We start from the raw sequence: 24,198 nt of genomic DNA, 5'->3' as shown, positions 1-24,198 counted from the left end.
TTTTTTTTTTTTTTTTTTTTTTTGGTACGGGGGATTGAACTCAGGACCCTACACTTGCAAGACAGGCGCTGGAACCACTGGGCTAAATCCCTGGCCCAGATCTCTGGGAATTTAGCCTGGGCTGAGTGAGTTCAAGTCCAGCCTGAACTGCAAAGTGAGATCTTGTCTGAAAAAACATAAAACAAGAAACAAAAAATTCAAAATAAATTTACTACAGAATTTGTGTCTGAAAATTTTTCCTTACACAATAAAATAAACAAAATTGGCACCTTACAAATAAATGAAAATTGGCACTTTACCTCAATAATAAGTACAACCACTAAATCAATAGCTGGTTGATAGAAACTGGATTATAATTCTTAATTCCATATGTAGCACATATCCCAAGTAATCTCCATTGCAGGCTGCATAGATTTTTTTTTTTTCTTTTTTTGAGACAAGGTTTTGACTTTTTGTCCAGGCTGGTCTCGAGCTTACTAAGTTGCCCAAGCTGGCCTGAAATGCCCGATACTCTTGCTTTGGCCTCCCAAGTGCTGGGGCTACAAGAATGTACCACCCACCACTCCCAGCTTCTATTTTTAAACTGTAGTACTTCATTTAGATTTCTCCCTGAAGTTTTAAAATTGGTATAAAAAGTGAGAAAAGCTTTGAAAGCAATTATGTTGAAAGGAACTTGTGTATGACTACTATCATTTAGAGGGTTTAATTTTCACTATTTTATGGACAATTTGAATCATATGTACTTTTCTCAATTAAATTTTAAATTTTAAACATATTAGATGAATATGAATAAATGTATCATTTTAGGGACCATGTGTGCACAATTATTTTACCTCTATAAATGTTGAATCCAAAATTTTTCTTTTTTAGTACTAGGGATTGAACCCAGGGCCTTTACTCTGAGCCGTATGTCCAAACCATCTACTCTTTTCTTTTCTTTTTTGGTACCAGGAATCGAACTCAGGGCCTCACGCTTACCAGGTAGGTGTTACACTGCTGAGCTATATCCCCAGCCCAGCCCCTTCTTTATTTTGAGACAGGATCTTGCTGTCATTAAACTGCTCAGGCTGGACTCAAATTTGCAATCCTCTTGCCTCAGCCTTCCAGAATGCTGGGATTACAGGTGTGGGCTACCATGCTTGATGTGAACCAGAACCTTCTGACTGGTCAGGAATTATATATTTAAAGATGTAGACAACGGTATTGCTTTTTATTAATGCATCAAATTCTAAAAATTAAACTGAGCTTTTCAAAATTTGGCAAAGCAGAGAGAAAACTCAGAAGTAATTTGATAAGCTACTTATTTATTTTAGTCCTAGGGATTGGACCCAGGACCTTTGTACTGAGCTACATAAACAAATAAACAAATAAACAGGGTTTTCAGGGGTATGGGGAAAAAATGAGAACCAAGACCTGTCATGTAAAGGTACAAGATCCCAATGATGAATGTAACTGTACTGTATATCTTAAAAGTACCAATAAACTCACTGGAAAAAAAACAAAATGAAACAGAGTTTTGCTAAGTCTTGAAGTTGCCTAGGCTGGGCTTGAGTTTGTGATTCTCCTGCCTCAGCATCCCAGAGTGCTAGAATTATAGGTGTGTGCCATTATGCCTAACTTATGTTCTTTCTGATTCATTCAAATGGATTTCTCCGTTTACCTGTGAATTTTTTGTACATTTGTGTATCCTGTATGATAATCCTTCAGTTATTTAATGTGAATTTATGAGGTGTATTTTCTAGGCTTAACTCTTGACTAAATGGTAGTAGGGCATAATAATCTTATTTCCTAAACCAGAAGAACAAGACACATGCTCTGACAAACATATGTCAGATGGTGTTTCTGAATCACAGAAATCAGGACTATTCTGGAAACCCTAAAACACAACACAGCCAAATGTGTGAGTTATGTAAGTTAAAAAAAGACACCAAATAAACAATAATGACTCAGGCATAATGGAGGACATCAGGAGTCAGGCAGAGTTGGGTTGACTACTGACTATACATCGTCTCTGTCACTTAGCACTTTTATCATTTTGGGGAAGGAGCTCAATCTAATACCCTGAGCCTTAATCCTCACAAGTGAAATATGTTTAATAATACCTACTTCAATGAGAAGTGAGATCAAATCAGGTAATGTATATATAGCCCTCCACACTGTAATGAGCACATAGTATAGCATTTGATAGATCTCATCTGTATCTTTTTCTTTTTTTGTATCAAGTATTGAACCTCCCCAGCCCCTTTGTTTTGTGTGTGTGTGTGTGCTCGCGTGTGCGCTTGGTTGGTTAATTTTTTGAGACAGGATCTCTCTGTGCAGTTCAGGCTGGTCTTGAACTATGTAGCAAAGGCTGGCCTCAAACTCATGTCGATCTTCCTGCTTCAGCCTCCCAAGTGCTGGGATTACAGGTGCGCATCATTATGCCCAGCTCCTTTGTTATTTTTTGCGACAGGATCTCACTGAATCCCTAAATTGCCCAAGCTGAACTTCAGCTTTTGATCCTCCTGTCTCAACCTCCCAGAGGGCTGGGATTTCAAGCATGAGTCACAGCACTTGTTTAATCTAGCATTTTTGTTATTATTTCATTGTAGCAATTAAAAGGAGAAGGTGGGCACTGATGTATTTGGGTAAAGTTACTGCTGAAAATGTTTGTGGCATACAATCTTTTTAATCTCATTCTCTACTATCATATTTAATAATTTAGCTATTAAATTATTTCTGAAAATTATTTAATGTTTTATGGTTTTTTTTCTTTTCAGTACTAGGGATTGATCCCAGGGCCTTCACATGGAACTAAATTCACAGCTTTTATTTGTTTATTTTTGGTTTTCTGAGACAGGATCTTGCTATGTAGCTCAAGCTGGCCTTGAACTTGTAGGGATTCTCCTGCCTCCATCTCCTGAGTAATGGGATTACAGGCACGCACTGACCATGCCTGCCTGTTTACTTATTTATATTTTGAAATGATGTCTAACTCATCTCTAAATTGCCCCTGGATTACAGGTGTGTATCACCACACCCAGCTATGATTCTGCTTCGTAATTCCCTCTTTTGAATCTTTATTATATAATACCTGTGGTTAATTTAAATGATGTATTAATAATACACTAGAGAGCTGACAGATATTGTCCTCATAGAGTATACAGTCGAGTAGAATACACGTGGTAAGCAAATAATTACACAGAATGAATGTAAAAGCATGTCTGCAGTAACCGCCTTGAAAGCCATATGCATGGTGTTATGACTGAGTGTAGCAAACAGGGAAGCCCGTCTAGGCTCCCACGAGGAAGAGACAGACGAGTATGACAGGTGTGAGTCGCCAAAGACAATGGGAAGAATATTCCTAGCCAAGCAAACAGCACTAGCACTAGCAGAAACAAAGTTACCATGCAATATTGAAATAAAGTGACTGTGGCTGGAGAAGAAGGGTGAGTCCATCATAGCAGGAAGCTAAAGTGTCTGAGTAGACTGGGTTTGATCCCCAGCACTGTAAGTTTAAAAAAAATACATAAATAAAATTAGTAAAGTAGATAAAGGATCAGAATGGCTAGGATTCTGAAGGTTGTGCTAAGAAGTCTGGGCCTTAACAATAATGTGAGGAGGGCTGGGGATTTACCTCAGTGGTGCTGCACCTGCCTGGCAAGCACAAGGTCCTGAGTTAGATTCCCAGTACCCTACCCTACCCCGCAAAAAGCAATAATGTGAGGAAGCCAAGATAGTGCTACATGCTTATAATCCCAGCAGTCTGGGAGGCTGAGGCAGGAAGATCACCAGTCCAAGCCCTTCCTGGGCAATTTAGTGACTTAGCAGGACTCCAAATAAATAAAAAATGGGAATATATCTCAGTGTGAAGGCCCTGGGTTTGATCCCCAGTGCCTGGGTGGTGGTGGTGGTGAGGACGATGTGAAGACATTGAGGATTTTAATCTATGTAACATGTAAGAAATACCTCAATGATAGCTTGCCTAGCACGTACAGGGCCCTGGGTTTGATTCCCAGCAATCAAAAACAAACAAAACCAAGAAACAATGTCATGTGGTTAGATTTTATTTTTTGTTTGTTTGTTTTTTGAGATAGGGCTGACCTTGCATTCACAGACAACCTGTAGTCCAGGTTGAACTCACAGACATCCTCCTGCTTCAGCCTCCCAAATGCTGAGATTACAGGCTTGCACCACCACGCCTGGTTTAGATTTTTTTTTATGTGCCTAGGATCAACCTTGTGCTTGCGAGGGAGGCAGGCAGGCTGTGGACTCACTGAGCTAAATCCCAGCCCCAGATCTTATTTTTTAAAAATCCCAGTCTTTAGTGTTGGAGGGCTGCTCAGGAGGAGGAAGAGCAATTACAGGAGCAGAGATGTTATTGGCTTGGCTTAGAATGGTGACAGCGACAAGGAAGAAAATGAAGTCCATTTGAAAGATAGTTAAAAAAAAAAACAACATTTTTATGGATTAAATAATGTGAGTTAAGGGAAAATGTGGTTTTATTATCCTTTAGAGATAAAATAATGTGAGAGCTTTGCAACCACAACCCTAAAACAAAGCAACAATCCTATCAATCCTGTTAATTCTATTAAGAAAGTTATTAGCCAGGAATAATTAACGACAACATCTAACTTATTGCTAATTTTGGTGTTAGCGATGCTCTGACATGTTGACATGTCTTCTTACAAGATTTGCAATGGCGTTCCACGTGTATTTTTAAATTTGTACGTGCAGAGTGCAGCTGCACTGTGGATGATGACTCATTACTTTTAAATGTCTTTCATCCCAGCACAGTAAAAGCCTTCAGGTGCTGAAGTTCACAACACCTCTGACAAAGTTCGTAGAGGATTAAAGTCAACGCTCTACCCACCTGACATATGAATTAGCTCCCTGTTAATATATTCTTTTACATATTTTAAATGAAATAAGAAAATTTAAATACAGTAACAATAATGGCATGGGCCACAGAGAAATACAAAGGAGTTTTAAATAACCCTGAAAACTCCTAAATTTAAAAATAGGGCTCCTTTACACATGAATGAGTCCCTGTGCACCCTTAGCATGTTAAAAATGTACTTTTCAAATACTTTTTGAGGCCCACTGTGCATCAGCCTGCTAGAGGTAGCTCTACAATGACACCATTTATCCCGAGGGTCTAGCTATATAATAGATGCCATTACAGGAGCAAATAATTTTAATAAAAAGTGACAGGTGCTATAACAGACGTATTTACAAAATGCTGTTCTACTGATGCACAAGGACACTGGCATGTTTTTTAAAAAGAGGAGATCACATTATAATAACAATTGGCATTATTGGCAAAGACCATGTCAATAATGGCAGTTCTTCAAAAGCAAAAAGACATGTTTCTGTGCTATGAAATCACGAGAAGCCCCCAAAATATCTGAAAAAGCTGATTCTCTGGCAAGCAATGAATTTAAACCTCTTGTTTTTATAAATGTGTTAAGCCTACCACTGAGAAAACACATCCCCCTTGAAGTTCAGTGAATAAAGTTAATGGCAGAGAGCTCACTCTGGCTTTTATTGATGTTCTTTCCCTTCCACGTGAAACATGTATTTATTTCATGATTCAAGAAGGTAGAAACTCAATTTCAAACTTTTATAAATTCTTACAATGGAAACACACACACACACACACACACACACACACACAAACCCCACAATCTAGATTCTTTAAAGCATTTATTCGTTCATTCTGGATGCATTAAGTAAGGAGCTACCACGTACCAGTTACAGTTTTCAAGGAGCACACTCCCACTTCCATCTCAGGATTACTGGCATATAAATGAATCAGTATAGGAGCTACGTAGCGGGAATCAGGGCACCAGGGCACCAGGAAAGAAGAGTTTCGTGTTACAGGTGTTTAGGAGCTGGGGCTCCCTATAGAAGATGATAGCTAATAGATTCTTAGAACACATACACTTTGGGGGACTACAGGCAGATGCTACTGCACCTGGCTTAGTATATATTTTAAATCTATGTACTTGCAAAATAATAGTTGGACCATATAATTATATCTGTTTTTGCTTTTGTTTTTTTGAGACAGGGTCTTACTATGTAGTTGAGACTGACCTGGAACTCACTATGTAGCCCAGGCTGGTTGAACTCACAGTGATCCTCCTGCCTCAGCCTCCCGAGTGCTGGGATTATAGGCGTGCACCACAACGCCCGGCATCACATAATTATATCTGATTTGTACAAAATATAATTTGGAGGCAGGAGTAGCTTTTTTTTTTTTTCTAATCAAAGTTATATAAGCAGTTTTAGACTCTAGTGTTTCCTGGATCCTCTTATTTTGGAAATTTTAGCTATGCTTATTGGAATTTATGTTTCCTCTGAAGTTGAGATAGACTATTGAGCTTTTGTTCTTGCACAGATAGGATGCAACAGCTTTGGGATGTGTTTGTAAAATTAAAAGAGAAAAGGCTACAATTCAAAATTGGCCTTTTATTAGATCTGCTACTTTGCTTCAAACTTTAAACTGCACACCGATAATGCAGGAAGCAGATAAGAGCGCATCCCACTCCGTGCTGACTGTCTCTTGGGAATTTTACCTTGTGAATCTGCTCCAGAGTCCAAGCGTGGTGTGGAGGCAGCCACCAGAAGATAGAGGACCTCACCTAGCTGGAAGGACATCATTACGAAGAACAAAATTACAGCTACATTAATGCTTAGTCTATCTTTGACAAGTTGCATCGATTAATAATTTGTGAGCCTGCAGCCCTTCAAAAGCCAGAGAAACAAAGTTCAGGCTAAACTGAAGCTTGCTACTTTGTTGAAACAGAGAGAACACACTTTCTGTTGGATAGCTAAATCCTGGTGAAGACAGAGAATAAATACTTCACAGACCTCGAGTCTCAGCGAATCTTACTTTCGAAGTGAGTAGGAGGGAAGAGTCACCTGATCCAGGACCTCCCTAGAAAAGGAAAGGAGCCATGAGCGTTGCTGCTGCTGCTGCAGAGGCACAGTGCCAGAGGAGAGTCTGAGTGAGTCTGGAGGAGGCGAAGGCACTGACACGCCAGACAGAGAGGTGAACTGGGACTGGATCTGTCACTTTGAGGGCCTGAGCCGGGGACAACTGACAGAGAGACAGGGGGCTAGATCTTGGGTTTTTTTGTACCAGGGATTGAACTCAGGACCTTGCACTTGCAAGGAAGGTGTGACATATGCCACTAAACTAAATCCCCGGCCCTGGGCGTAGATCTTGTTACACTGCACCCGTCCAGCATTTGAAAAGGTAAAGGCAAGTTAAAGTGAACAGCAACACTGAAAAGTCGAAGTCTTTCAGGACATTGAGAAGAGACGTGACCAGTCCCACTATTGGTAGGAAAGTGAATCAAAACAATGACCACGTTTGACAGTGCTACTGGTAGCAAGCCTCCTGAGCACTGCTGGAGAGAGCACTCGGTTAGCAGTCTCTGAAAGGAAATATGAACATTCCCTTAAAAACAAATATTTAGGCTGGGCGTGGTAGTGCATGCCTGTAATCCCAGCACTCAGGAGGCTGAGGCAGGAGGATCACTGTGAGTTCAAGATCAGCCTGAGCTACATAGTGAGTTCCAGGTCGGTCTCAACTACATAGTGAGACCCTGTCTCAAAAAAATAAAACAAAACAAAAATTTTAGAAGACTGAGATGTTTATTATCTTTTTTTTTTTTTTTTTTTTTTTTTTTTTTTTTAACCAGGGATCAAACTTGGGACCTTGCACTTGTGAGGCAGGAGGCAGAACCACTGAGCTAAATCCCAAGCCCTGAGAAGTTTATTATCAATGCTCAATGATCTTTGGATTTAATGATCAAGTTCATTTACAGAGCAATATTTTTTCAACATTTTCTTTTTTGTATGAAATTGTTATTTTGTTTTGTTTTTTTGGTTTTTTGAGACAGGGTCTCACTATGTAGATGAGACTGACCTGGAACTCACTATGTAGCCCAGGCTGGTCTCAAACTCACAGTGATCCTCCTGCCTCAGCCTCCTGAATGCTAGGATTACAAGGCATGCACCACCACGCCCAGCCTTGAAATTGTTAATTATAATTTAATAGAAAAAAATTGAAAGCAAAAGTGATATTCGCTTGTGTTCATGAGACCTACGGAAGTTGTGATCAAACTGGAAAAGTGGTGTTGCTTTGTAGGCATCCATTGCTAAAGACAAACTATTTCTGTCTGTGCTAGAAAAGTAAAGAGTTCATGATGGCATAATGGCTATAATTTAGAATGGAAAAAATTCTCCCACTTTTTTTTTCTTCAGTACTGGGGGTTGAACCCAGAGCTTTCACCCTAAGCTACACCCCCTAGACCTTTTTTATTTTGAGATAGATTCTTTTTTTTTTTTTTTTTTTTTTTTTTTTTTTTTGGGTTTTGGTTTTTTGAGACAGGGTCTCACTATGTGGTTGAGACTGACCTGGAACTCACTATGAAGCCCAGGTTGATCTCGAACTCACAGCGATCCTCCTGCCTCAGCCTCCTGAGTGCTGGGATTACAGGCGTGCACCACCACGCCTGGCGATGAGATATATTCTTGTTGAGGGCTCAGACTTGTGATCCTTCTGCCTCAGCCTCCTAGAGTGCTAGGATTGCAGGTATCTACCATTTCACCCAGAGAAAATTTTCATTCTAGATAGGACATAAACTTAATATGTCCCCCATAGTGTTGTTTAAAAATTAAAATGTCCTGTTATTTATTGGAAAGAGCATCCCAGGTAGTTCTGATAAAGGTCTGACATACCAGGTATCCTAAAATTTCATTTTATTAGCTTCCACTAATTATTTTTCCATGAATTATTTTTAAATAATTATAACCTATAATTTATAATCTGTATCTTTCCCCCAATGATAACATTTCCCATAACTATAATACAATACCCAGAAAATTGACATGAATACAATTCATCCCATTTATTCAGATGCTAAATTTTACACACACTCATGTGTTTATATAAAAGTTCTACACGGTTTCAGTACATAGTAGAGTCACGTAATCACAGTAAAATTACAAGCTGGGTGTGGTGGCTCTCACCTGAAGTCCCAGCATGCTGGGAGGCTGAGAACAGATTGAAAGTTTGAACCAAACATGGCCAATTTAGTGACTTAGTGAGACTCTGTGTTACATAAATGAATGCGGGAATGAACGGGGAGAACCTAGGTGAGAGACCGTGCACAAAATCCTCAGTACAAAAACACAACACAGGCTTGTCCCATCATCATCTCTCCTCCCTCTACCCAGTCCTAACCAATCCTAACTCTTGCAAAAGCTAAAAACTGTTCTCCATCTCTTTGCCCCCCACTCCCAGCTAGGGATTAAATCCAAAAGCCCTGAACTGCATTCCCAACCTTTTCATTTTGAGACAGGCTCTCACTAAGTTGCTAAATTGCCCAGGCTGGGCTCCAAGTTGTGATCTTCCTGCCTCAGCCTCCCAGAGTTCTGGGATTATAGTCATAAAATATTATGCCCAGTTGTGTGTGTGGGTGTGTGTGTGATTTTTAAGATTGTTGTATGAATGGATCATAAAGTATGTAAACTTTTGAGAATATTTTTCAACTCAATTCTCTTGGGATCCATCCAGTTGTCCCTTTTATTGCTGAGGAGTATTTCATGGTATGGATAGATCAGAGTTTGTTTAACCATTCACCTGTTGAAAGGCGTATGGGTTGTTTCTAGTTTGGAGTTATTATAGGTAAAGCTATAAACAAATTGTGTGTAGGTTTTTGTGTGAAATTGAGTTTTTGTCTCTCCAGGATAAATGTCCATAAGTGAAACTGCTGGAATGTATTTTTAGCTTTTTGTTTTTTTAAAAGATGGGGTCTTGCTACATAGCTGGCTAGTCTCAAATTTGAGATTTTCCTGACTCAGCCTCCCAACTGCAAAAATTTTTTTTTAAAGACTGGTAATATGGAAAAAATGTTTATGTTAATTACAAAAGGGACATAAAATTGTATGTATAGTAGAATAACAACTATGTAAACACACCAAAAATTATGCGCAGAAATGTCTAGAGGAACATTTAACACGAAAAGATTAGCAGTGCTATATAGCATTTGGGTAGCAAACTGATTGTTTAAAATTTCTACATTTTCTTTAATGAGCAATAATTATGATTGCAACAGGGAATATTTTTAAAATACCCCGCTGGCTGGTTGTTTAGCAGCATAGTGTGACTTGGCACATATAAAGCCATGGCTTTGGTCTTGAGTCTTCTGCAGGTGGTGAGCAGCCCCTCCCCACTGAGAAGAATTTAAGATCCTCTGGCTGCAGCTTGATACACAGGGCTCAGCCTGAACTCTCCCTCCTCTCTTATCTCCTTCACCTCATTGCCTCAGGTCACTTCCAGCTACATCTTTTCCCTTTTCTCAGCAACTCTGGAGCCAGCTCTACTGCTACAGGGCCCAAAAGTAGACAGACACGACCCCCTTGGTGAATGTGTGGTTTGTAATTATGTTCTCCCAGTCCATAACTTCTTTTTTCATCATCTTAACTGGGTTATCAGTGGAACAGAAGTGTTTAACGTTAAGTCCAACTCATTAGTTTTTCCTTTTATGGATTTTGATTGATATCAAGACAGAACTCTGCCTAATCCTAGATCCTGAAGATTTTTTTCTTTTTCTAAAAATGGTATAGTTCTGTCTTTTACATTTAAGACATGATCCACACTGAGTTAATTTTTTTATGAGGTGTGAAATGTAGGTTGAGGTTCATTTATTTTGCCTATGGCTGTCAAACTACTCCACCACCATACATTGAAAAGATTGTCAGCTGGGCGTGGTGGTGCACACCTGTAATCCCAGCACTCGGGAGGCTGAGGCAGGAGGATCACTGTGAATTTGAGACCAGCCTGGGCTACATAGTGAGTTCCAGGTCAGTCTCAACTACTAGTAAGATCTTGTCTCAAAAACAAACACACAAACAAAAACAAAAAAACAGGAAAAGATTGTCCTTTGCTATATTGCTTTGCCCTTTTGTAAAACAAATCCTTTGGAACTAGGCATAATGGCGCGCATCTGTGATCCCAGAGCTCAAGAGGCTGAGGCAGAAGGATTGCCATGTGTTGAAGACCTGCACTGCACAGTATGACTATCTCAAAAAACAAAAAAACTGGGCCAGGGATTTAGCTCAGTGGTTTCACCTCCTGCCTCGCAAGCATAAGGGTCCTGAGCTAGATCCCCAGTACTAAAAGGGGTGGGGGGGGGAGAGAAATAAGTAATTAAATAAATTTTAAAATAAAATAAACCCTTCTGGCATATTGTTTTGAGTTTATGTGTGGTTCTGCTCTATTGATCTATGTATCTATCTTTGTGCTTCTTTTTTTCTGTTTTTAAAGATGTATATGTTTTGGTTCTAGTAAGGTAAGGAAGATCCTTTTCCTTACTCCTCTTTTTAAAAACTGTTTGTTCTTCCTTGACCTGGGATTTAGTTCAGTGGTGCAGCTGCCTGCCCAGCAAACTGAAGGTCCTGAGTTGGACCTCGTACCCGCCCCCACTCCCCCAAAAAACCTGTTCTCCCTCTGACGAGGTGGTACAGCCTACTGGTAAAGAGCGTGGACTCCAAAATCATACTGACTCCAACACTTCAGAAATCTTGGCAAACTGTATTAATATCACTACATCCCTATTTTCTCATGTAAAAATGCAGTTATAAAAACTACTTAGTGCTTGTCATATGCCATATTTGACACATCTTAAAAACGTATTCTTCCATTCTTACCTGAAAGCAATGAACTTGTCTCCCGCGCCAGCAACAGGCCCACGTGGGAGTTCCTGGATGGGCGGCTCCCGGCTCAGTCCTCTCTGAACCTGAGCCTTAGACGCTGGAGGAGGCTCCTGTGGAGGAGGCTCCTGCACGTTTACTTTGATCTCGGGTTCCTGGGCCTCTGGGCCTCTGGAGTCTTGATTTAATTGATGGAAAGAGGAGAGGGGAATAGAGTTGTGCTTGAGAGGTTTCCCTTGCCCTCCAAGCGGCACTGGCCCCTGCCAAGTTGGCTGGGACTCAACTAATCGCAGGGAAACTGTCTGTGTACTGCTCCGCCAGAAGGAAAAGTAAACATGCAAGCAACACACATCCCTGCAGCCCGCACCACGGAAACGTTGCGTGCTACCGCTGTCTTACTAAGGCCTGGAGTAGGTAAGGGTCTTTCGACAGAACAGGAAGTTGATGACGAATAAATGATAAGAAAGTGGCAAGCGGCAAGATTTAGGGGAAGTGTTGGAAGCTGAAGAAAGAACATGTGAAAAGGCCTGCCAGGCCCTTTTAAGTAAGGTCTTTTTTTCTCCTACCTTTTCCACATGGTACAGGAAAGTGACCCTGTACAAAACATGTTTCTGAACTCTCTTACTGGGAGAAATAGTTTTCTTCACTGACTCTAGGTTTTTCAGCCAGACAGGTAGATCATCTATAATGATAAATTTCATCTACTACGTTTAATGGTTATGGTGTGTGAATAAACTATAATAGTACATAAGATCCTAATGAGGTAATTGACAATGTGAAATAGGAAGAAAGGGGCTAAAGGTGTAGGGGAAGTGGGAAGGGTAGGGGAAAGGGAATAAGGGAAAAGAAAAAAATAGGAGAAAATGAAAAAAAAAGAAATGAAGTGTTTGTAAAGGGGTGGGGGATGAGAACCAAGACCTGTCATGTGAAGGTACAAGATCCCAATGATGAATGTAACTGTACTGTATCCCTAAAATGTACCAATAAACGCAATGAGAAAAAAAAAAAGAAACGTATGCATGTAAGGGCCAGAAAATAAATAAATAAAAATAGTTATGTCAAAAAAAAATGTGTGTGTGTGTGTGTGTGTGTGTGTGTGTGTGTTGAGGAATTGAACCCAGGGCTTTATACGTGCTAAGCAAATGCTCTACTGCTGAGCTATATATACCCTCATACTATTTGATTATTTGAAACAAGTCAGCAAGTCATGCAGGCTGTCCTCAAACTTGCTTTCATTCTGCTTCAGCCTCCTGAGTCACCAGGATTACAGGCTGCTGCCACCATGCCCAACATGCCCAGCTCAATATCTATACTTTCTAATATCTATATTTCTTATTTATCTTTTTGGGGGGAGGTGGTACCGGGGATTGAACTTGGGACTTTGAACTTGTGAGGCATGGTGGAACCACTGAGATAAATCCCTGACTCTCTTATTTATCTTTTTTTAAAAAAATACCCTACTGGGATTTAAACTCGGGAAGCGCTGAGATACATCTCAAGCTCTTTTAAAATTTTATTTTGTGACAGTCTCACCAAATTACTCAGGCTGACGTTAAACTTGAGACTCTGCTGCCTCAGCCTCCTGAGCAGCTGGGAGTACAGTTGTGTGCCATTATGTCTAGCTATCTTTCTTATTGGCTAGCTTTCTGAATATAAATAATAGCAATGATACTGAAGATTTTTGATTGTTGCAGTTTTCATGAAAATGTAGCGAAAGTTTTAATGTTGTTTGAAATGCTTTAATCATGTCTTGCTTGATTAGGTTTATTCCTCATCTTCTCTTCATTGGACACTTTGGATTTTTTAACAAACCAGGAACAAATACTGGCTTTTATCAAGTTTACTTTTCTCAAAGCTATGTTACAGTTTTAATCTTTTGATCTATCATGTGATGATTCTAATTTATCATTCTCCTAATATCTTACCATATGTATATTACGGAAAAAAGCTCATTTTGTTAGTGTTTGTTATTCTGTTGATATATTACTAGGATTGATAGCTGATTTTTTTTGTATCTTGTTTTAATAAATTATATTTGAATGTGATTTTCTTTTTTGTGTGTGCTATGTATCCAAGTTTTTATATCAATGCTATATGAATTACGTACAATGAATAATAAAGCTTTCTATAGCATTGTGATTTCTAGAATAAATATTATTTTATAATATATGCCTACAAACCATGAAGTTTTGCTAGAATTCATGTATAAATATCTGTGAATCTGGAATATGTCTCTATTTTTTAATGAAAATCAGTTTTCCACAGCTTTATATGACAAATGGTTATTTAAATCCCAGTCTTACAATCCAAGACTGTTCACTTTGTGCAATAGCCTCTTATTTCTGTAATGTGATTGGTCATTCTTAGATATTACAGGGTTGGCTAGTGAAGAAGGGATTCTTCTCCTATTTGATAGAATAGAATTTACCCAAATCTTTAATAACCTGGCATGGAAGGGAAATGAAACTTCTATTCTTGTAAGTTTCCCAAATATGATCACTCAGTGGTTAGCAGTCCCTCCCCTCTCAGCCCCCACTGCAAGCTTCGCTTTTTTAAATTTACTTTTTAGTTTTTGGCAGGGTAGGCGATTGAACCCAGGGTCCTGCTAACTAAAGCTCTACCCACTGAACTACATCCTTAGCCCCTCCTCAAATTTTAAAAAAAAAAAAATGTTTTTTTACTAAGCTACATTCCTAGCTTTGTGGCCTTCACTTTTAGAGCTCGAAGGAGCTTGTAGTCAGTCCATCTGTTTACAGCTCTAGAAAATGTTTTCTGGCTGCAATAATCCTGTTGCTATCACAACCACTAGAAACACGTTGGAGTCCATTCTGACAGCTTTGCCTACTTTCTCCAGAGACTAGGATGGGATGGGGCACAGCAGGGTTTGGCTGGGCCCAGCCCTCTGGAAAAGTAGGCAGCTCAAGGGCAGGGATCTTCTTCTGTTTTCTTCCCTGATACGTCCCAAGCTACTAGAATGCTGTTGTGTACAAAGCTCTCGGAAACACTTGAACAAACATATTTTGACAGGTAATCAGTATGAATTTGACTCCCATCTCTTTTTCTTGCATGCTATGGGACTGTGGACAACTTCTTTGCACCTTTATTATGTATAAAATGAAAATAATAATACAGAATACATATAAAGTTTGGGATACCTTTCAACTGAGCCATTATGACTTTTTATTCTTAAATTCAGTGCCTGGAAAAGTGCTTTATACTTAGCAGTTGCTAGGGAATTTTAAAATTTAATGTTTATATTGTAACAATTGTAAAAAATAAATTTGCTTTATTCCAAATCACATCTCTCAATATTTTTCAGCAGTTTGCTAGTTCTGAGGCCTTTATTTTGCTGTGATTCCATAAAATACATATTTTGTTCCTGTAAAAGTATAAAAATAACTTTTTCTAAAAGTTGTTTATAAAAATTAATTTGTTTTAAATATTTCATTATTTAGCTCTTAGTTCCAAGTATAGTACTTAACACAGCTTTTGGGTATGTTATCTAACTTCATTGACAATTAGAAAGGCAGCTACTGCAGAACGTGGCAGACAGGCAGCTTTTTAGGCTAGAAAGAGAAATGCAGGCATATGAACAGCATAGAAGGCACTGAGATCGTGACTGCCAGAAAGTTCCAAACACAAGACAAATCTATTTTACGAAGTGACATTGATTGTATTTAAATTAATAACAGAAAGAGGTAGTCTTTTCATGGCACCGTCTAAGCTTCAAACTTGACTGTCCGCTTCTCAGATCTACATCTATACTTACTGTCATAAAGATTGCCCAAGACTCTTGGTTACATCCTTAAATGAGTATAATTGCTATTGTCGTAGCCATCAGAAAATCCTGCCTTATGACTAAGAGGTAACAACCACATGACAGCTCTAAGTGCATTGATAATTTTAACTCCTTGTGAACATGAAATGGCAAAGTAATATATTATCTGTTGTTTTTCAGAAGTCAGTATTCCAAAGAACTATTTCTTGAATACTAAAAATGATTTGTGATTAATTTATCAAATGATTTCTGGTGTACTGCTAGTTGTGGTGGGACATATTTGCAGTCTTAGCACTCTGAGAGGCTGAGACAGGAGGATGGCAAGTTTGAGCGAAGCCTGGGCCACTTATTAACTTAAAGAGAGATCCTGTCACGAGAAACGAAAGCCAAAACCAAAACAAAACAAAAAAAAGTCTGACCTACAGAAAATGACATTATAGAGACTGTGACACAATTATACATTAACCTAAATAAAATAAAGCAATAATTCAAGTGACTACATAGACTACACATAGTTGTAAAGTTTATATAACTTACTAATAACAACAAAGAAAAAGATAAAATGGTATCTTCAAGAGAATCGAAGTAAAGGAAATAATTTTTTAAAGATAAGGGAGACTTGGATATGTCTGTAGGCCAAAGGAAGAGAGTGCCTAGAGGAGAGATGTTAGAGAAAAGAAAGTCAAGAAATAAGGTCCTAGAGGGGGAAAAAACATGCCAAAGGCGCATAAGATAAAGCCTTGGAAAAAACAATAGGGAAGGGGAGAGGGGTGTAGGGGAAATAAAGGAAAATTGGGGTTGGAAACCCTAAGATGAACTAAATGGCCAAGATGCTGTAAGTAAATTATGAAGCAAGGTAATTGCTGAGAGCAAAGGTTAAGGCTAAGGAAAGGAGATCAGATTGGAGGCTCAGAAAAATGGAAAAGGTTTTGTTTAGAAAACCTGTTCTGGAGAGCTGAGTGAGGCGGTACCCACCTGTCATCCCAGCACACAGGGAGGCTGAGGCAGGGGCATCTGGAGTTTCAGGCCAGCCTGGACTGAGAGACCCTGTCTCTGGAACAATGACAACAAAGAAAACCTTTCTGGAGTATTCAACAGTAGGTTAACACTAGATGCCTTCCGAGAAGTTTAGAGCATCAGCGGGGGCCCGTTAGTTGAGAGGTCACATTATTGGTGATATAGAAGCAGTGTAGAAGTAGAACCAAGAAAGTAACAGCTAGGGGTTACTCATGGGGGACAAGGAGGTATCATGGAGTATCTGTGAATGTCTTGAGTGTTCTGGTACTTGGGCTGGGTACTTGAAAAAGAATACAAACAGATTCAATTTATTCAGCAAATATTAGCTACCTAGTGCATACGTCCATCAACTTTAGTATGTTTCGTGATAACATTTCTGGAAATAATTCCCTATTGTATCTATAGTCTCAATCTGGATTTCTCAGCCCAATCTTCAAATGCCTAGAGGCAACCTCTGCTTTGACGTCCCATATTCAAAGCAGAGTGCTTCCTATACCTCACACCTTATTTCTTTACCTGATCCTTACCCATTTCTGTTCATTGTGTTATTACTTTTCTCAACTCTGGAGCTTGAACCCTTTGACTCAGGTCTGTCCCTCCATCCTGTCAGTAAACAGTGCCTCTGAAATGTTTTTCCTTGCTTTTCTTCCTTCCATTGTGGAGGTGATAATTCAGGATATGGTAGTACCCCTTTATCTATAAGTGATAATTCCAAGACCCCCACTGGGTGTCTGAGACCATACACAGTGACAAAGCCTATATTCTGGTTTTTCTATACATATATGCCTATAATAAAGTTCAATTTATAAATTAGGTATAGTAAGAGATTAATGACAATAAAACAAACAATTTTAATACTATAACATAATAAAAGTTATATAAATGCAATCTCTCTCCAGAAAGAGTCAAGACAAATATTAACATTTCCAGACCATAGCTGGCATCAGGTAACTGGAATCTCAGACAGCAGAACCTCAGACAAGTGGAGACTACTGTATCGTCATTTTGTGTTTATACTCCTGTCTTCTTCTCATTTCCCTACCTCTAAACTCTGCACAGTCCAGCCACACCTCCACGCCACGCCCAGACTCATCTTTATAAAATGTCAGTTTGCTGAGTCACTTATCATCTCACAGTGTTCAAGAGTCCCCAGGGAAACATAAAGCCCTGGAGGAGCTCATATCCCACGGTGGTTAAGGTGTCAAGGAGAGGATTTGGAGAGGCTTCCCTGAGGAGTGACGAGGAGGAGGAGGAGGACGGAGACAGGGAATGCAGGGTTAGGGACAGGCTGAGAGGGGAGCCATTGCTGAGGAGTGACGAGGAGGAGGAGGAGGACGGAGACAGGGAATGCAGGGTTAGGGACAGGCTGAGAGGGAAGAGCCATTGCCAAGGGGACTCAGAACCATTCAATGGTAGGAAGAGAACCGGGGAAGAGTATATCACAGAGATCAAGGGAGCGAGGAGGCCAGGTGGGTCCCTCCTTGAAAAGAGTCAGTTAAGGGATCAGAATTAAGGGTGTCAGATGGAGGTAGAGCATAGCTACAAGGGGCTAGAAATAGAAGTAGAGGGCTGGGGGTGTAGCTCAGTGATGCAGCACCTGCTTAGTATGCACCAGGTCCTGCGCTCAATCTACAGTATTACAAAATAAATAAAATAAATTAAAACAAAGAAAATAGATTTTCTTAAAATGTTAGTTAAGGAAGGAAGAGAAATAGTGCTCTGAACTTACACGTCATGCCTAAGGGCCTTAAAACCTAAGGGTAGCCATCCTTGTGGTGAGAACGGGTTGCTATTAGATAAGAAAGAATTGAAACAAGATCCATAAGGAGACTTGAGGAGATAGAATCTCATCAGGAAGCACGTCTTTATAACCATCCTCTTGTTATATATGCTACCTCAGAATATATGTTATGGTTGTGTGGGTTGAGCATTTTTTGTTTTTTGTGGGGTTTTTTTTGTTTGTTTGGGTTTTTTTTGTGTGTGTGTGTGTGGTTTTTTTGAGACAGGGTCTCACTATATAACTGAGACCGACCAGGAACTCATTATGTAGTTCAGGCTGGTCTCGAATTCACAGCGATCCTCCTGCCTCAGCCTCCCAAGTTCTGGGATGACAGGCGTGCACCACCATGCCCGGCTGGGTTGAGCATTTTTTAACCTGGAAAGTTCCAAAACCTGAAACTTCTTGAGCACCAACAGGAATACACAAGTGGAAAATTTCACACCTGACCCTTTGTGCCATCACAGTCAAAACAAAGACACCCCCAAAATACTGGATAAAATTATCTTAGGGCTGTGCGTATAAAGTAAATATGAAACATAAATGGATTTTGTGTTTAGACTTGGGTCCTATCCCCAAGATGTCTCATTATATGCAAATATTCCTTGTCCTTATGTGTATGCAAACAAATCAGAAATCCAAAAGTCTTAAGAATTTTGGATAAGGGATATGCAAACTGTATAAGGTTAAGGTAATGTCCTATTGTGAAATAGCTAGATGAATTTTTGCAACTTGGAGAAACAGCTGCCTGAATCATTTTGAAAACACTAGAAATTTCCTATAAACTTAGCTTGAGAGAGCTAACTCATTCATTTAAGTTTCAAAGGTATTACTCACCATTGCAATGAAAATCAGATGGGGAATATGAACAGTACGAATATTTTCAGACTGGAAACTGACTTACTGGTTTTCTGTTGCTGCTGCTACAAATTGCCATAGACTTTGTGCTAGATCAGAAATCCAACACTGGTCTTACCAGGCCAAAATAAAGTGCAGCAGGGGATGTGTTTCTTTTCAGCCCTGTAGGGGAGAATCTGTTCTCTTGCCTCTTCCAGCTTCTAGAAATCTCCATATTTCTTGGCTTTTGACCAGCAATGTCATGTCTCTCTGCCTTGTCTTCAATCACCCTCTCCTCTTTGTAACCATAGAGAAACGTTCTGCACATTAAAGGAATTAGGTTGGGCCCACCTGGGTAGAGCATGATAATCTCCCCATCTTGAGGTCCTTAATCTTAATCACATCTCCATGGGTCTTTCGCTATGTAAAATAACATACAGATGTGGACGGACCTAGGGGCCTGTTATTCTGCCTGTCACACTAGAATGTGTGGTCCTCATTTTATGAGGAATGTTCGAAATGGGAAAAGAAAGGTGTTTAATGTTGGGCAATTTGATGTTTTATATTTTCTTTTTCACTGGAGCACTGTGGATTAAATCCAGGGCCTTCACATTGAGCTACATCCCTAGTCCTTTAATTTTTTGAGACAAGGTCTTGCTAAATTCTCCAGGTTAGCCTACAATTTGCCATCTTCCTGCCTCAGCCTCCCAGAGAGCTGGGATTACAGGTGTGCGCCACCATACCTAGCTTGATGTTTTGTACTTGACCCTGGTAAGATGTTGGATCTGGTAGGTAGACTAGGCCCTAGGCCAGGCATTTGGTGTGGAGATACTAAGAAGTTACTGCAAAACAGTTTACTGGTAATATGGAGTGAAGTTTATCTTTTTCATCTGAAAAGAGAAATTTGTCTCAAAAAGAAAGATTATAGTTTTGCTAAGGAAATAAAGAGATGGGTATTTTGACAAACATCTAGACTAGAGAAAATATAATGGTGTAGCTGGTATTTCAGATGTGCACCATTATACCTGTTTTATAATAATATTTTATTTTTTTTCTTTTATTGAGTTTATTGGTACATTTTAGGTATACAGTACAGTTACATTCATTGTTGGGATCTTGTACTTTACATGAGAGGTGGTCTTGGTTCTCATTTTTTCCCCTTGTCCCTGCCCTCCCTTCACCCCCTCCTCCCCTTCCCATTTACAAACACTTTATAATAATATTTTAAATAATACCTGATAGTAGGCTGTAGCCTGAACACTACAGGAAAAATAGAAGATGAAAAAAATATATTCTAGCATTTTCTACTTCGTTAATAAAGAAATTAGTCACTAAATGAGATGTCAAGTTACTCTTTATAGAGGTTGTATCTGTTTCCTTCACAACTTACCAAAATATGGTGGTGATCTTTGCTAATCTGAAGGATGGAAAATGTCATCTTGGTGTAGTTTTTATCTGCATTTCTCTAATTATCAGTGAAGTTGAGAATCTTTTCATATGTTTTAAAGGCCGATGTGTTTCTGTTTCTGCTTTCTTGGATTATTATAAGAATGCTTTGTGTGTTAGGGAAATTAGCCCTTTTGTCAGTGAGCTGCAAATCTTTTTTTCCCAATTTAATAATTCTGTTTCAATTTTGTTTGTGGTAGATTTTGTCATCAGAGCTTTTTAATTATCTTATGGAATCATATTTTGTGAATTCTGTGGTTTATGTTACAGTCAGGCTTTTCCCATTCCAATATATTTTTTTAATTCTGCCATGGTTTCCTCCAGTACTTTTCACGACTAGCAAATGTTCTTAACTATTACACATTCTAAATTGTTTTGTGCAGAGGATCAAGTTCCCTGTTTCAATTTCTATCTGGGCTAGAAAAACAAATTAGTAATAGGGAAATGCAGAATAGTATTAGGGAATGTGTTTCTGGAGTTGATAAAGATTATGATTTGGGCTTTTCTGCTTCCAGATTGTGATTTGGGGCATTCTACTGAAGTAATCTCTCTGACTTTTAGTATCTTCATTTATAAAATGGAAATGACCAGTGCTGCTTAGTTTGAAATTAAAATAGTGTATGAGATGAGATGATTCAAAGCCCCTAGCACAAGCCCTTGACAAGTTGGAAGCATTCATGAAATGTAAACTATTACCATAGTAATGATGACCATAGACTATTCTTCCAATTTCTACTACTATCTCATAGGTCATGATTCTAATCAGAAGAGATTGAATAAAAAGGTGTACTCTAAATTTAGCAACATTACCACTTTGATACCAACAATTCAGCCTCCTCTAAGCACGTTAGTTCTCAGCCTCAGCTGTATATTATTACCTGAGTAGACTTTCAAATTCCCAATGCTTTGGTCCCTACCCTAGAAACCTGAGGTCTGGGGTTGTCTTAGGGCATCAGTAGTTTTCAAACCCCCTGAGGTGTTTCTAATGGGCAGTTGAGGTCTTTCTAATGGGCAGTTGAGGTCTAGAACCACTATTCTAACACTAGGCCAGTGGTTTCCAGACAAAGGAAAAATTCATTGCTTCTAAATTTTTTATAGGTAAAATGCCATGAATTTGTTAGAAAGATATTAAAAGGAAAACATGGAAGAGTCGAGACAGGTGTCAGATAGAGATATGTCAGGAAGTTACAAAGTCATAGGTGTTCCTTGTGTACATTGATAAGGCATCTTTCTCTGAGAAGTTCAGGAAGCTATGCTTTAAATATGTTTGTAAAATTGCTAAGAGGCATGAAATCTGTTAGATGTGTTAATGGAACATGGAGGTAGGACTTATGTCACCTGTTTGGTTAGACACATTTAACATTTTTATTACCACATTGCTTTCCTGGATAATTCTCAAAAAAAAATTGTTTCTGATGGTTAATGAAATATATTTATACATACTTTAGCAGTTTATGAAGGATTTGTAATGGTATTTTAGCTCACTTATAGAGTGTGAGTAGGGTATACAAGAAAATTAAATATAACTTAAGGAAACAAATGATGTGGTCTAAAAAGATTGGTCTGGAGGCCTAGATTCTAGCTTCCGAACCTCAATTTCCTGGATGCAAAATTAAAGAATTAACAGTTTCCAAAGATTTGCTTCAGCTCTGACTACTTTCTCACCAGACCACCCCAGTAAAACCCTCTTATGTTAGTTAATAGAAAACAAGAATATTGTTCTACCTCAAGCTTTTGAACCTATCTAAGGCAATATAACTTCTGAAAATTGAGATAGTTATCAAAACTACATCTTGATATTAGGTTAATATATATCCTGTGAGGCTAGCATATTTGCATTTACAGTGTTGTGTTTACCAAGCATCTTTAGATTGGTGAGGTATTTTAGAGCACAGCTTTGTGTTGTCCTTCAAATCATGCCATGGGTAACTTCTTGTAGGAAGAGCTTTCTGCATTTTCTTCTCATCTTTTCTAGTTCTTGTTTTGTGTTGTACAGCATTACTCATTATTATTAGGACTCAATTCCTGTGTTGGTTGTGTTTTCATCATCTCTTTACCTACAATACTGTGCTTTTCATGAGGCAAGGACACATTTCTGTTTTACCTCTTTGCATGGGACAGTACATTGTCTTGGTACCTAAAAGAAACTTGATAAATGTTTAGTTGAAATAATTTTTTTTAATTGAATGATTTTAACTGCATGGCACTCTCCTTTTTTCTGGGCTACTTTGTTTCTTTTACAATATTTCCATTTTTTTTTACACAGCGTCACATTTCATGGCAGTATCTTTTAACTACATTCTGGATACAGCAATGAATTTTTCACTCTCAAAAGCCAAGAAGAGGTAATTTATAAAGCAAGGAAGTAATCATGATTCCAAAATACAGGAATAATACCTTATGTAAGTAAGCTTTTGGTAGTACATGTGTGGAATGTTATTTGCTGAGGCTGTTTAGGTAAACTACCAATACGATTATTATAAAAAATTGAAACTAAACTTGGATATGTAATTATAATTTTCTAAACTTATTCTAAATTAATGAACAATATGTAAAACATTTATTAAGTAGCACAAGTCATTAAAAGAAACCCGAAATATGTAACTCTGAAAACTCGATTGTATTGACATTTTAGAAAGGTAGTGGGAAAACTGAGTTATGACTGTATTTGATGAAATAGAATATAATTTTAATTGTATAATCATTGAACTGTTTACATTTTGTAAGAACATTTGTGTGGAAATTTTAATAACTAATACTGAGCTACTTCTAGTTTCCAAAATTCTTTTCTAACTTGTCATCTAGATCATGTACATTAAAATTGGTTTCAAATTGCTAATACGAAAAAGTTGCTCTAGGGGAAATTTTAGTAGTAAATTCAAAATATAAAATTCTAATTGAATTAAATATTCATCTTTTGCAAAGTATCACAGTGGTGTAACTATTTCTTTTTAAAGGGCGGTTAAATAAATATGTCGAGGTCTTACAAGGATGACATTTTCTAACGTACTTTTCTTCCCTGGGCTATTGAATTGAAATCTTTGACTAAATTGCCCCAAGTAGTAAGAACTGGTTATCGAGGAAAATATTTTCTGTTCAAGATGCGTGTTTACACAAGCAAAATATCTTTATAGAGATATTAATTCTAATTTTGGAGGAAAATGTAAAAAACATTCTTATTTATTGCTCTTCTCTTTTCCTATCTTTAAAATACAATTTAAATCGTAACTGGAGTCCCTTTCCCCTCGTGTAGCTAAGCATTGGTGCCAGACTCGAGGACTTTGTCAGCCATGTGTTTATGAAACCCCGGCGCTTTCCCTAGATCTTTTGGTTGATAACCTCAAACATGGAGGATGCTTCTGATTCTTCACAAGGGGTTGCTCCATTAATTAATAATGTAGCTCTCCCAGGCTCTCCGCCGTCTCTTCCTGTATCAGTGACAGGCTGTAAAAGTCATCGAGTAGCCAATAAAAAGGTAGAAACGAGAAGTGAAAAGCTCCTCCCAACAGCTCTTCCTCCTTCGGAGCCGAAAGTAGATCAGAAACTTCCCAGGAGCTCCGAGAGGCGGGGAAGTGGCGGTGGGACGCGAATCCCCCGCGCGGAGCCCGGCCGTGGCAGCGGGAGGAGCGGCGGCCAG

At 38.7% G+C, this 24,198-nt stretch overlaps 1 protein-coding gene across 1 annotated transcript in view; it reads right to left on the bottom strand.

Annotated features, from left to right (window-relative positions):
- Positions 1 to 18,237, bottom strand: part of LOC109118342 — a 42,654-nt gene extending 24,417 nt beyond the window's left edge. Inside the window, exons 1-2 of the mRNA XM_019208867.1 lie at positions 18,231 to 18,237; positions 11,704 to 11,884 (exon numbers count right to left, since the gene is read on the bottom strand). Of these exons, the coding sequence (XP_019064412.1) occupies positions 11,704 to 11,884; positions 18,231 to 18,237 (188 nt within the window). The remainder of the gene's footprint in view (positions 1 to 11,703; positions 11,885 to 18,230) is intronic.
- Positions 18,238 to 24,198: the final 5,961 nt, after the last annotated feature.

Source organism: Fukomys damarensis, unplaced genomic scaffold (genome assembly GCF_012274545.1).
Source record: "Fukomys damarensis isolate Sample0158 unplaced genomic scaffold, DMR_v1.0_HiC HiC_scaffold_17, whole genome shotgun sequence".
NCBI lineage: Eukaryota > Metazoa > Chordata > Mammalia > Rodentia > Bathyergidae > Fukomys > Fukomys damarensis.
The sequence above is the reverse complement of the archived record's forward strand: the minus strand, read 5'-3'. Positions and strand labels throughout refer to the sequence as shown.